At 33.3% G+C, this 14,125-nt stretch overlaps 1 protein-coding gene across 1 annotated transcript in view; it reads left to right on the top strand.

Moving 5' to 3' along the window:
- The first annotated feature begins 6,674 nt into the window (after window positions 1-6,674).
- Window positions 6,675-14,125, top strand: part of EPHA5 (EPH receptor A5) — a 147,612-nt gene continuing 140,161 nt past the window's right edge. Inside the window, exons 1-2 of the mRNA XM_087827578.1 lie at window positions 6,675-6,687; window positions 10,195-10,350. Of these exons, the coding sequence (XP_087683704.1) occupies window positions 6,675-6,687; window positions 10,195-10,350 (169 nt within the window). The remainder of the gene's footprint in view (window positions 6,688-10,194; window positions 10,351-14,125) is intronic.

The following is a 14,125-nucleotide window of genomic DNA, read 5'->3' on the forward strand; positions in this document are numbered from 1 at the left end:
TGTTTGGAGCGATGGTGGCACAGTGGTAGTCATAAAGGGACAGTGAGGAAGGAATATGCTTTAAAATATAATCTCATTGGGGTTAAGATTATAACCTTAAAGTCTACGTTTTTATATTACGAAATAAAGAATCTGCTTTCTGATCACCCCTTGAGATCAGCCATCTAGAGTTACTGTTTTTCTGGCTTCGTTTTTCTTCTTGTTCTGGCTTCTGAAAAAAAGCCAAGACCCATTCTGGGTGTGAAATTGAGATTCCCAGATAACAAGGCCATGAAAGTAAACTCCGGTATGACTGAATAATTCTATAGCACTGATTATATTAAACTAGGAAGAAAATATACATGAGCTAACCATGTACAAATAAACATAAGATTTGCTGCCATGAAATATATTTGAGAGTTTGCCTGGGTGAAGGTTTTAGAAATAAGGTAAAGGACAGTCTTTACCAAATTATTTTGGTCACAAATTTCCCATTCTGTGAATAAAAAATTACCCCCTAAATGTTGACATCTGAAATTGTTTAATTTGAGACCCAGTAGGACACTTGCACACTGAAAATTAGGGACAAATAGATGACTGCTTTTGCCAAATGAACTGCATTATCCAGCTGCTTTTGCTAATTCACAGACTTTCAATTCAAAAGAACATTTTATAGATATGGATTGATCATTTGCAAAATGACTTAATTCATTTTAATTTTCAGTGTACAATTTGGAGAAAACAGATTTAGAACAACTGTATATCCCATGTTTTCTCTGACTCTTCCTTCATTGTGTGTGTACTCATAACTACAAATGTGTCATATCTTATATTCCAAGCATACTTTTTCTCAACTAGGGCAATTTTAAAATGTATTTTTTTGTTTTAAGGCAAATTATTGTTTTTGGACACTTGTTACAGTTAATCCTTCTATGTCTGTCTATGCTTTCTAAAGTACTGCATTTTTAATGTTGTAAATCTCAGATTTTAATCAGTCTGGGCAGTAATTCTCTTACTGGACTCAGGAATAAGTTTACCTTTTGTTGTGGTTGTTGCTTGATTTTTAAGGAGAAAATGTAATAACTAATGCATTTATACTACATATAATGATTTATCCTTTGTCCCAAAACAGTACATATTTATTCTGTACTTCTTCATTAATATGAAAGGAAATATAATTCTGTTACACAGACAGTATTGTCTTCTAAATCAGTGAACTAAGTTGTAAATGCCCACTGGTACAAGGAGAAATGTTCATACGGAAAACAAAAATTTTACCTTAGCTGTCAAGGCTGACACCGAGTCAGACCGCACATCTACTTTCATAACAAATGTTGTGTTGGATGCTTTTGTCCCTTCATAGAAATTTTATTGCATTAACTGGAACATATTCACGTCATGATCCATAACTGGACTTATTTTATGACCATAGAGATATGAGTTAAACAAACTGGGTTTCACTACCTGATTCTAAAGATAATGGATACTTCAAATCAAATAAATGGCCCATAAGCTTTTCATTCAATTACAGAAATAAATTTTTCAGCATAATATTTAAACTGTACATCCCACCTCTCAAGGCAATAAACATTCATATTATCATGAATGTTGTTTAGAGAAGCACATGATTGAACACTGAATAATGAAGAAGAAACACTAAAAGCCGATACAAGAGTATTTCATGATATTTCATGAGTATTTAATTTTTCATCATATACAGTATGAAACAAGGTGAAAAGGCCTAGATGACATCATATTTAATCAGCTGCACAGTGTAATGATCCTTACTTCTGATGAGAAAACAACTCTCAGTGGAGTACTTAGATTTCTTCCAATTTAGAGGAGGTAATGTATGTTTTATTATCAATAAACAAATACTAAACTTTGTGTTAAGGTTTTTAGTGAGTTAGTACTTATCCACAGATCTCTCCACTCAAACAATTTTCCATAATAAATCCATTCTCAAAAACATGGATTTCTGGCTTTTCTCAAAACTTACAAAATAACTATAAACATGAAATTTGCTTGTGAAAACATAAAGGAATTATACACTTTGGATATTCAATCAACCCATGAAACTACATTGAAAATACTTGCAATTAAGTGCCCCAAAAAGAACAGTGTAAAAGTCCATTTTCTCAATGCTTTAATAATTCAGCCATCGCCCTGGACTTTTTGACTTTAATGCTTTCACCCTTTGAAGGGGTAATAAAAGGAAGTACCAGATTTACCATTTAAAATTAACAAGCCATTCAATTTGATTTAACCTAATTTCAATTTTGTGCTCTTCTAAACTAAAAATTCAATGAGAACTAGATTCTTCAGACATATTTGATAGCTGATACTTCCTTATGTAGGAAGAATTTAAATTGTGAGACTGTTCAAAAGTGCCATTTGTTCATAGACCAAAATGACATACTAAAACAGCTACATACAGTATTTGTTGTGAAGATTAACTCATTTTTAGATAGATACCTTTTGTTTATATATATGAAAACATAGGGATAATGTTTGTGGACTAGAGAAAGTATAGTGCTTAATTCAAACATTTTATAACAAATTTTCCTAGTCTTTCAATATATTCTTTTCGATTCTGTTCATTTTAACAGCAGAAATATACCTTGCTAACCTGGAAATCTTTATCTAATTAAAATTTCTGATGACATGGAAAATATGTACCCAAATACAGTATCAAAAGTGTTTTCTCACACACACATACACTCTCATACATGTCCTACACACTTCTATTGGAGGGCACCTATCATCTGAATCGATTCACATTTATTTGTTTGAAGTATTGCTGAAATTATTTGGCTTTTATTTTAGTAGAGATTGAGTTAGATAAACATAAAAGAATAATATTGTGATTTATAATCTTCCACAGCGTAAGGGCCATGTGTCTGTCCATTCTAAGCCAAAATGAGCCTCGTGGTTTAGTTACTATTATCTCAAGCATGTTCATGTAGCCAAGGTGGGGAGATATACTATCACATAACTGCAGAATGTCTTTCTGTAAATATGCTGCAAGACTTGCAATTTGACTTGTAAAACTGAAATCAGATAGCTTAACAATTATATTTTAGGAAGCCACATCATTTGTCAAGGAATAATTTTGACAGAAATAATCATTGAATTGCTGTGCTTTTCTTGAACACGACGAACACTCCATTCTAGTTGTTTTGTCAATGGGTTATAGCTATATATATTTATTTCAGTATATTTTTAAATTACATTCATTGGGGTGACATTGTTTAATGAGATTTTATAGGTTTCAAGTGTACAGTTCCATGGTACATCATCTGTACACTGCACTGTGTGTCCACCACCCAGTGTCAGATCTCGTTCTGTTTGATCCCCTCTACCCTTGACTGGTCCTGTCGCCCCACTTCCTCTGGTGGCCACCATACTGTTGTCTGTCTGATTTTTCATTTGTTTTTCTTGTTTGTTTATTTGTTGCTTTCAGCTTTATATCCCACATCTGAGTGATGTCACATGGTTCTTAACTCTTTCTGTCTGACTTATTTCACTTATGATGTTGTCAAGAATATCTTCAGTATATTTTAAATTTTAAGCATACTTTCTACCTTTTCTATTAGTTATAAAGTATATAAATTCTAACCTTAGGAATAAAGCAGGAAGTGATATTTATCAAAATACATTTTACTAATGATATTCTGCTCTTCTAAATTCTAAATGAAGTTCTGATTTCTCAACTTAAACTACAGGAGGGATGTCAGTATTAGAATTGGTCACCTTTTCATTTGGATTATTAATATTCAGCAGCATTAAGCAATTAATGACTATCTAGATATGTGCCAGACAATATACAAACAATCACCTTACATGGCTAAGTAGTTTAATGACATAATAACAGTGAACATCCCTTAATTATATTGTTATGTCCAATGTTCAGTACTGTTCATGACACATAAGCCTGGCTCATTACATATTTTGGATGAATGAATATGTGAAGGATACATAACCTAATTAATTTTATTCTTCATTTATAAATATCATATAAACTTTTTGAGCTTATATCAACATTTGGTGAGCCTGAGCTAAAAATATATCTATACAGAGAGATTTAATGTATTTATCAATAGTATTCTGTGATATTATTTTCCAATATTAGAGTTAGCCTTATTGCTTTTAGTAATTTAAACTTATATTTTAATTAGCTAGACATTTTAAATTCTTAAATAGGATATTTCTCCTTTTTCTACTGGCAAGCACTGAAGAGGCAGTGCCAAATTTTAGAGTTCCTAGTTTAAAATCTATTTTAATGGTATCAGTTTTTTAACCCAATACTTATTTTTTACACTGAACATATATTTTAAATATGAGGATAAATATGCTGTCATAGTTGAATTTTGGTATGAATATTTTTGGATGCACTTTGAGTTGTAATTATCTTATAGCAGGTTGTATTGTGTTGCTTTTCTTAATCAACCCATATTTTGAACTGGACTAAACTATCTGTGGGTACCTCATTTTGAAATATCTATTTAAAAAACAAATTTGACTTGGCTTATGTCCTCTGATAATTCACATATGATGAAACTGTGGTAAAAATCTTGTTCATAGTGATTTTCTGTCATTCTTAATAAAGCATAGTTGGATAAATTCAATAACTCTTTTGAAAGTCAGTTATATCTTGAACACTATAGATGGCAACAGTCTGCATTTTATTTTCATTTCCTTTTTTGTATATTTAAAAATGTTTATTTAAAATGGTCTATGCATTTTAATTCTAATGGGGAAAATTATAAAATTCTAAATTACTAAAACAGTGTTCTCTACATTACCTCACTTTTTAATCTTCTTGGTGACCATGCTTCTGGAGTGTTTACTGAATTGTAAAATTAATTTACGTAGGTATTCCAAGTGCAATGGATCTTTAAAGGTAAAATATTTTTGAAACACTAAAAATAATTTAATTGACAATTTTAAAAATGTGAAAACAACATCCTAAATTGTCAGTTTAACAATTTTTGATAATTTTGAGGACTTAAGAAAAAGTTCCTAATCAGATTATACAGCATCTTTCCAAAATTTAACAAATGTAAGTCTCATTCATTTTATATTGATGACATGCTTTTGTTCTTGTTAGATTTAAAAACTGTATTTTAATATATGTCATTAAAATCCTTGTTTTTGAAGTAGTAAATATGAAACCCACAGTGTTTATAGTTTCTGAAAAACTAAAGTAGCAAGTGCAGATGTAATACATACTATTTTGTACTTGCCTGCACTTAATATTTAAATAATTCATGTTAGCCAGCTTTTATTGAGTTTCTAATATGTCATTTAAACCCTGAATACACAAATGTACTGTCCTCACCAGTAAATAGTGATGAGCATGTACTCACTACAGGGACTGTGCTACATGATGAATATCCAATGGGCAGATTCCATATTCCAGAATGTGTATATGAGTTGGGAACAAATGAGGATTTATACGCATAAAAGTATGACAAAAATTTGCTATCTGCAAAGAGAGACACTAAATAAACGGTTCAAAGTTCCAAAGGATGTGTAAGGAAAGAATATGTAAACAGTGGGGTTCTGCACAAGCATCACGGGCGAGGTAGCACTTAAAGAGAGCCAGGAAGCATGGAGAGAATAACAGCTACTTCTTTCCTTCCACGGGGTGCCAGAGTGGTCTTATGAATCATATCAATGTAGTATGCATTTTCCCCTCCTACTTCTTGCCCAACTTCAATGGATTTGCATAGTATTTTCCAAATAATATTTAGGTAATGTACAAGTATCATGTGAAACAACTTTGCTCTTGTCATGATTAAAATGTAAAAAGTCAGTTTTGCTCCTTTTTATTATTACTTGTTTATTTTATGTCTCCCCAAATATCTTGTAACTTCAGGCTGTGGAGTATAATTGCTATTTTCTCACTACCATGCAGACATTCCTTGTCACAGTGCTTTACAGAAAGAGTGAACTCAAAAAATAAGAAATAGATAATAGGTAGATGATGATTGATAGATAGATGATAGATAGATGACAGATGATAGATAGATAGATAGATAGATAGATAGATAGATAGATAGATAGATAGATAGATAGATAGATGATAGATAGATAGATAGATGATAGATAGATGATAGATAGATGATAGATTAGATAGATAGATAGATAGATAGATAGATAGATAGATAGATAGATAGATAGATGGATGATAGAGAGATGATAGAGAGATGATAGATAGATAGATAGATAATAGATGATAGATAGATAGATAGATAGATAGATAGATAGATAGATAGATGATAGATAGATAGATGATAGATAGATAGATAGATAGATAGATAGATAGATAGATAGATAGATAGATAGATAGATGATAGATGATAGATAGATTGATAGATAGATAGATGATAGATAGATGATAGATAGATGATAGATAGATAGATAGATAGATAGATAGATAGATAGATGATAGATAGATAGATGATAGATAGATAGATAGATAGATAGATAGATAGATAGATAGATAGATAGATAGATAGATAGATAGATAGATAGATGATAGATAGATAGATATGGGTAGATGATCGATCCCACACTGTTTATTTTTCCTGGCTCTCACTTTCTGTCTTTTGACCTAGAATGCTTTTCCTGCAACATTTAGAGGCAGGTAGAGAAGTTCTTCAAGTGCAGGCCATTATAAGTGGGTCAGTATGGACGGAGATGGTGAGTGTTGCAGGGAACCACATTTGAAGGGTTTCTTACATAGTGTGTGGAAATATGTAGGCTATGCTAGCATTTTGTGGTAAAATTAACTGGAATTTCTCAAAAGAAGACTTGATCAAATGCTGCTGAGAAGTGTGGCAGCAGACGACTGCAGTCTTAACAAAAGCAGTTTTAGTTTAGTTTCAGTGGAGTGGAGTGTGTCAGTGTGTGATTTAAAATGAGGAGCTAAGGATGCACGTATGGAAAATAATTTAAGAAACTATGTTCTGAAGGGAAACAAAACTGTTTGGTAGCTACAGGGAGAATTAAGATATCTGTTATGTTTCACTTTGTTTTCATTCCAGAGTTCTGGAAAATTGTTTTGGGCTCGTATGAATGACTGACTAGGTGTGTATGTGGGAGGGAGGGAGGGAGGGAGGGGGGGGGAGAGAGAGAGAGAGAGAGAGAGAGAGAGAGCCTGAGCATGCAAAAAAGGTAATAGACGCTTGAAAGATTATTCTCAGAGACTAAATATGGGGCTCCTAATTCAAATAAAGTTCAAATAAAGATAGGAGCAAGGACACATTTCTGTTATAACAGGAACAAAGGTAAAGGGGGTAGGTAAAGGCGTATAGAGGTTTGAAGATTTGGTGGTAGAAAATAATGAATCTCCTCTCTGATGACTTTTGTTTTCTCAGCACGCAGACAAGTATACCAGCTAGGAGTCACAAAGGAACCAAGCTTGTAAGGATTTAGAAGAAAGAGGTGAAGTTACAAAATAATCATGCTGATCCTAGGAACCGAAGTTAACTAAAAAAGCAGTACTAAGATTGTCTAATAGCATTGTATGTCACATTTGGATTTGGGACCGTGATTTGAAGACAGTGAAATGTGATATTTTTATTGGATGACATTGAACCCCACAGTTTTCCTCTCTATGCCTGTGTTTGGATTTCTTCAGCTAACCTCAAATTAAATAATGCTTTAACCATAATCATTATACTCCCCAAAACACATTTTATATCAAGTGTTTTCTATGAGAAAATTGCACCAGCCTTTCCTGTGCAGCTTGTCAACCACCTTAGAGTCGTTCTTAGGATTTCTTACTCATCTGACCCATTAAATACCACGAGATCTTGTTTATTTCACTTTTCCAGAATTCACCTACTCTTATCTATGACCGTTGGAACTACTCTTGTCCAACAGAGTTCCTTTCTGATCAGTGCAATAGAAACAAAAGGGCCAGTTGCCTGCTCCTCCCCAGTCTGTTACCTCTGCTGCTGTGAAATGATGTCTTTATCACCACTTTGATCGTATTATTTCCCTGCACATAACTTTGTAATGACCTCTCTTTATTCATAAATTAAAGCCCCACATAATAGCTATAAGGTGTTTGTGACCTGTTGTCTTCTTTCCTCTCTGACTGAATCTCTGCCACTTTATTACTGCTATCTGTCTGATCAGTTCTTTAGCTTCCTCAATCTGCCCATTTATTCTGTGCCTTTTTTGGTCCTATTCAAGTTGGATACTAATCTTTTATAACTCAGCAGAGATTCAGCTTCCTTAGAAAAGTCTTCTTTGGCATTCCAGCCTAAATTAGATGTTGAATCTCACTGCCATAGCTCTCTTTCCTAGCATCATCATATTTGTAATTATTTATGAAATACCTTTAGGACTCATAAAGGCAGGGCCATTGCTGTCTTGTTTACCTCCGTAACCCAGTACCAAGCACCTTTTCTGGCCTAGCACACCTGCTGAGAGAATTTTGTTAGACTGTTGAACAGAAAGATACATTGATCAACTTTTTACTTACGTTTATACTGTTTCCTATTTCCAAAGTTGAACAGCAGTTTTATACACGATATCATATAAAGTTTTAAGTTAAAAGGCACTCATTAAAAAGAGAAGATATGACTTTTGTTTTATGAATGATAACTGAATTTCAACTACGTAGAATAAGTGGATTGGCACTTCATGTCTTTGAAAGCAAAAAAGTGTTTAAAGTAGGGATAAAAGGATAAAAGAAGAAAATTGGATAACTTACCTAAGGATGGTACTGGCTGCTACAACAATCCTATTATAAGAAAAATAATATTTTAAATCTTCTCCTAATCACTTAACTACAAGAATGCCCTTAATACTATCAAAAAGCTCTTATCTTTCAAATACCTTCACATTCTCTCTGAAATCATAAGAGCATTAAGGCTTTATTATCGCTATAATTAGATCTATTGAAAAGGTACCTTCTCATTTTTGTCAGGGCCTGATTACTCGTGGTGATGGAAGAACACCTTAGCATGGATTACTAAAATCCCAGATCACTTACGGCACGGGAACCTTACCCCTCATTCGTTATGTCTGTCAAAAACTGTCATTGAAATACAAGTTGGCCTTTGGGTGTTAGCAAATGGTTATTGATTCATGAATAAATGTTATTAAATATATATACGGTGAATTTTAAAAATAGAAAAAAACATAGATGGTTATTAGCTTTATGTAAACTAAGCCCTAAAAGGAATCAAGCCGTCAGCTTGGCTTCTATTGGTCTTCAAATTGCTCACACTGGGCAATTGGAATATTGAAGTTTGACTTTATTAGCCACTGAGAAGAAAAAGAGACACAAAAGTTTAGGGAATGAACAGAATAAAAAGATTTACTTCTTTAGCACTTACTTACCTGAGCACCAACCTAGAAATCTTAACAAAAATATCAGGGAACATTTTCTTCCTGTGATTCTAAATAGTTCAATTACAGTCTTTATGCCATGCCATTAATTTACTTGTGCATTCTATAACAACTTAGGAACACCTACTGTGGGCAAACACTGTGATAAGTATTGTGAATGCAAAATAAAATAAGACACACTTTCTACCTTTTATGGATCATTATAATATGTATAAGTATGAACAATATTAGAATAGATGCCTGTTGAATTGAAAAACAAAATCTACAATGGAGTAAAAGGTAAAACAAATGCCTAAAATCTAACTCCTCCAGAAATCAGCATAATGTGAATAATGCACCAGCTCATTCATGCATCATCCCCAATCTAACAGAATTTTAAAGTCTTTAGCACCTACTAATTAATTAATTAATTTAATAACAAAATTTTGAGCACCTACCGTGCATAAGACCATTTTATGAGCATAGTGGCAAATTTGCATTTCTTCGACATAAGATGTATTAATAGAGGAAACGAAAATTATATTCAAAGCGCTGCTTCCGTTTTAAATACAAATAAGTATTTACTACCTGTTATAATTTCTTGTAAGCTCCTGTAGCATAAAAAGTTACTAAATGTATGTAACGTTTCAAACACATTTAATTTAAAAACCTAAAGTACACATTTGATTATCTGAATGAATAGCCTGGTTTTTATGATTCAGAAGCTTATGAAAAAAATTGAAATTAATGCAAAGCTTGTGTTATCTGTAATCTGTGTCTACTAGTCAAAATAATGACATTACTCACAAAACAAACCCTGCATCTGTTCCAGGGAAAAGCTTAGTCTCTTATTTCTTTTGACAGTGTGCAGACCTGGGTTCTTCAAAGCCTCACCTCACAGCCAGAGCTGCAGCAAATGTCCACCTCACAGTTACACCCATGAGGAAGCTTCAACCTCTTGTGTCTGTGAAAAGGATTATTTCAGGAGGGAGTCTGATCCACCCACAATGGCATGCACAAGTAAGGAAACCCACGGGTATTTGGTGATGCTGACTTTCACCAGCTTGATGAAAGAACGTGGTGGAGCCTGTTCCATTCTATCACCATTTCCCTTCAACAGGCCTAATGTTTAATCTTCCAGTGTAGTTTCACCGCATTGCAGTCTTCTCGAGTAAGCACTGAAAAATCTGACGCGCTGTCATCATTCACTGTGAGAAGCATCTATTTTCCCCAATTTCAGTGTCAACATCTATGACACAGACATAGGATTTTTCCCTTTCTTTTGTGAGGTCTTCTAGCGGCAGCCGCCTTGACAGTCCATTTCCCTGCTCGTGGCCAGTTTTCCTCTTCTTCCAGGCCAGCTTTCTAATCACATAACCATGCGGTCAGTGGCACTTCACCGTTTGTTCTAACTGGAGCCACTAAGCTGCCAGTGCGAAGGTCATTTACAACAGAAGACAGGAAACATTACAGGAGCGTGGACAACTGGGGGTTCGCAAGTCTGTTTTAAGTGTGAAACATAAAACCAGTTATTTAGCTAGCATCTTCAGGCAGTTGCCGTGTTTCTTATGAGTGTCTTTAACTATTATTAGTTATATGATCAGATAACCATATAATTAGAGTGATGAATATTAGGCACCTAATTCCAATATTTGCCATGGATGCATTCACATCCATTAATGGTTTTGTTGGTGGTTTTGTTTTTCTAGTGTTCTGTATATTTCTGGGAAGGAAGCAAATTTATATATTTGTTTGCTTCATGACAATATTTTCATAGTTTCCAAATCAAAACATGAAAGAGAAGAAAAGTGGGTCCCCTCTGCCTATAAGAGTCCATTTTCACGACCTGCCTTGTTTTACTCTTTTAGATTCCATCAAGTTATAATTGCTCTCAAAGGTGATGACAGATTTTTGAAATATAGTTTAATTAGTATTAAATATAAAGAGACATACAGTACCTTTAATTAAATAATCCCAAACTGAAGTTATATCTGAATTTCAGTGTCTGAATTTCAGTGTCAGTGAAACATATTTTCATAATTCCTCAAATTGTTGATATTAGCTTTACATTGCTAAAGTTTATTTTTTTATCACAAGACTGATAATTTCGTGGGTTAAGCAATTTCTAATTATAAATGAGTCCTCTTCAAATTAGTAAATGACATTATCATATATACTTTTGGGAGACTACATTTGAATAAAGGAGGTGATTGAATGTGAAGCATTTTGGTTGCAGTGGAGATTATTTTGATTATTCAGAGCAAAAGAAAGCCCAAATAGTGGGGGAAATGTTGGGTAGACAATACAAGGGTAAATTAGGGAGAGAAAACCATGTCTTGAAATAGCTTCATAAATCATTAATTTTCTGGTCATTATTTTCTTTAAGTGGTCCAGCCATGATCCTTCTCTTTCTTAGCATAAAAGTGAGCCTCCCTTTCTGTAAATCTGCCAAGTCTGGGAATGGAGAGGGCCTGTGCTCTGGTGGCAAGAGCTTCTTAGCACTCTTTTAGTACCTGAGGCTTCATATTTTCTGTCTCCAGGTGTAGGGATTTCTAACACTGTCTCAGAACAACACTAATTTGTATGTATTTCTCAAAAAGACTATTGGGACTTGTGTAGACAATCTTTCTAATGTAGAATCTGTGGGAGTGTGTGTTCTCTTTTTAGTTACATTCATACCACTACAAACACTGCATATGATCCCGTTGAACAGATGGCTTGATTGACACTCAGGTGACAATCTTGAATTTTGCTTTCCCTTTGGCATTTTGGTGTTAAATTTGTGGTTCCAACTCTTTTTAATATTTTTTGGTATATATATAATCTGGAAAGCAAAATGTTATAAACCTATAGGAAAAGAAAAATCCAACAAAAATAAAGATTCTAATGAAACTTCTTAAATCAAGGGTACTTCTCACAGTTCTACTTTGGTTCGTACATCACATAAAAACTGGCAGTGTAATTTCACTACATTATTATTTTTTTTAATATATTTTTATTGATTTCAGAGAGAGGAAGGGAGAGGGAGAGAGAGATAGAAACATCAATGATGAGAGAGAGTCATTGATCGGCTGCCTCCTACATGCCCCTTTCTAGGGATTAGCCCACAACCCAGGCATGTGCCCTGACCGGGAATCGAACCACTAACTCCTGGATCCTAGGGTGATGCTCAACTGCTGAACCACACTGGCTGGACTCACTACATTATTTTTTAGGTGTGAGTCTGTCTGAGCTTCTGCTTTTTACTTCTATTTTAGGACTTCACTTAAATTTGAGTTTCATTTTGACTTTAAATTTGAGTTCCGTATGTGCCCCCACCACAATATTGAGGGGCTGTTAGTAGCAGAGTCTGAAGAAAAAGAAGAGTCAGACAGCTGCATTTTTACAGATTTATAGAAAAGGTGTTACATGTGAGTATATTTTAATTGGCAGGAAAAATCCCAGAAGTTTGGTATCTTCCTGAACTAGACATATTTCAGGTATTTTTTACCATTTTCTTAGAAGGAAACCTGTAACATTTGAACTCAAATTACATTTTCTCCATAACTTTCCACTTAATATTAAATAATGTAAAAGTTATAGTAATAGTAATGTACTTGTAGTCCATTTTAAGTAATTGTTTCAATTTAAAAGTGACTATTCTATATTGAAGTGTGTGAGGTTGTACTATGGAAAAATTCACAGGATTTAACCACAAATGTAGTCAGGGTGGAGACTGTTTTGTCAAAAACGGCAACTCTTTGTTTATGAAGTGCTTTAATTTAAATAATATTTTGTAAATGGCAGGTAGCTTTCCTATAACTCAGCAGTAATGGCTTTATAAATTTTAGGTAGAAATTAATATTAACCCCTATATTTAGAACAGACAATGCATATTAATATAACTAAGCTATGTCATCTTAAATTGGCTTAATTTTTGCTTATGAACCATTCAACTACCACCATAGTCTATTTTATCCCGTCAGAAAATCTTTACTAATTAAGTCTGAAACAAATACAATTTTATTTTATTTTTGAGAACATCTGATTACATAACATTAATAGCTGACTGAAGTTTTAACTCTAAGTATTTAAAAATTGACTCTAATGTTAGACGTTATGCAGTCAATTTTTTAGGACATTTTAAAAAAATTTTAGACCAATTTTAGCTTCACAGCAAAATTCAGAAGGATTCAAAGATTTACCATATGGTCCCTGTCCACACAGATGTGTAGCCTCCCCCATTATCAACATCTCCCACCAGAGGGGTACAGTTACTGTAATTATATGTAATCAATTTTAGTTCTCTTTAGTGTGCTAATTATTAGTTTCAGAAGTATGTAAAGAAATATACAAATATATGCTATTTATTATGAATTGATAAATTTTTTCTGCTAATCCCTCAAGATCAGAATACTTTTATTTTCCCATTGTAGTGTTTTTGAATTATTTTTAAAATAAATTTTAGTTTCCCAATTAAGTAAAATTCATAATTTGCGGAAAGGCACCATCTTAAAACAATATCAAACGTTTTTGAAAAATATTACATATTGTAATGTTGACCAACTACTTAAATTCTAGTGTTTTCTTGATGTATGAAGGAAGGTTTCGAATTCTGTTGTTGAATTATGAGTAGATAGGCAATCTATTTCGAGGTAAGCTAAGGCTATTTTTTACTTACTGCAGAATTTGTCTTCAAGAACCACATTGAAAAATAGTTTTTACCTGTGCTCAGTGTTCAGTAAGCCTTCATGTTTACTTCCTAGGTTTTAGGGACAATTAATAATGAGGAAGTAATTAGTTCACTCCCTAATGA

The sequence above is a fragment of the Miniopterus natalensis genome, chromosome 1 (genome assembly GCF_054644295.1).
Source record: "Miniopterus natalensis isolate mMinNat1 chromosome 1, mMinNat1.hap1, whole genome shotgun sequence".
Lineage (NCBI taxonomy): Eukaryota > Metazoa > Chordata > Mammalia > Chiroptera > Miniopteridae > Miniopterus > Miniopterus natalensis.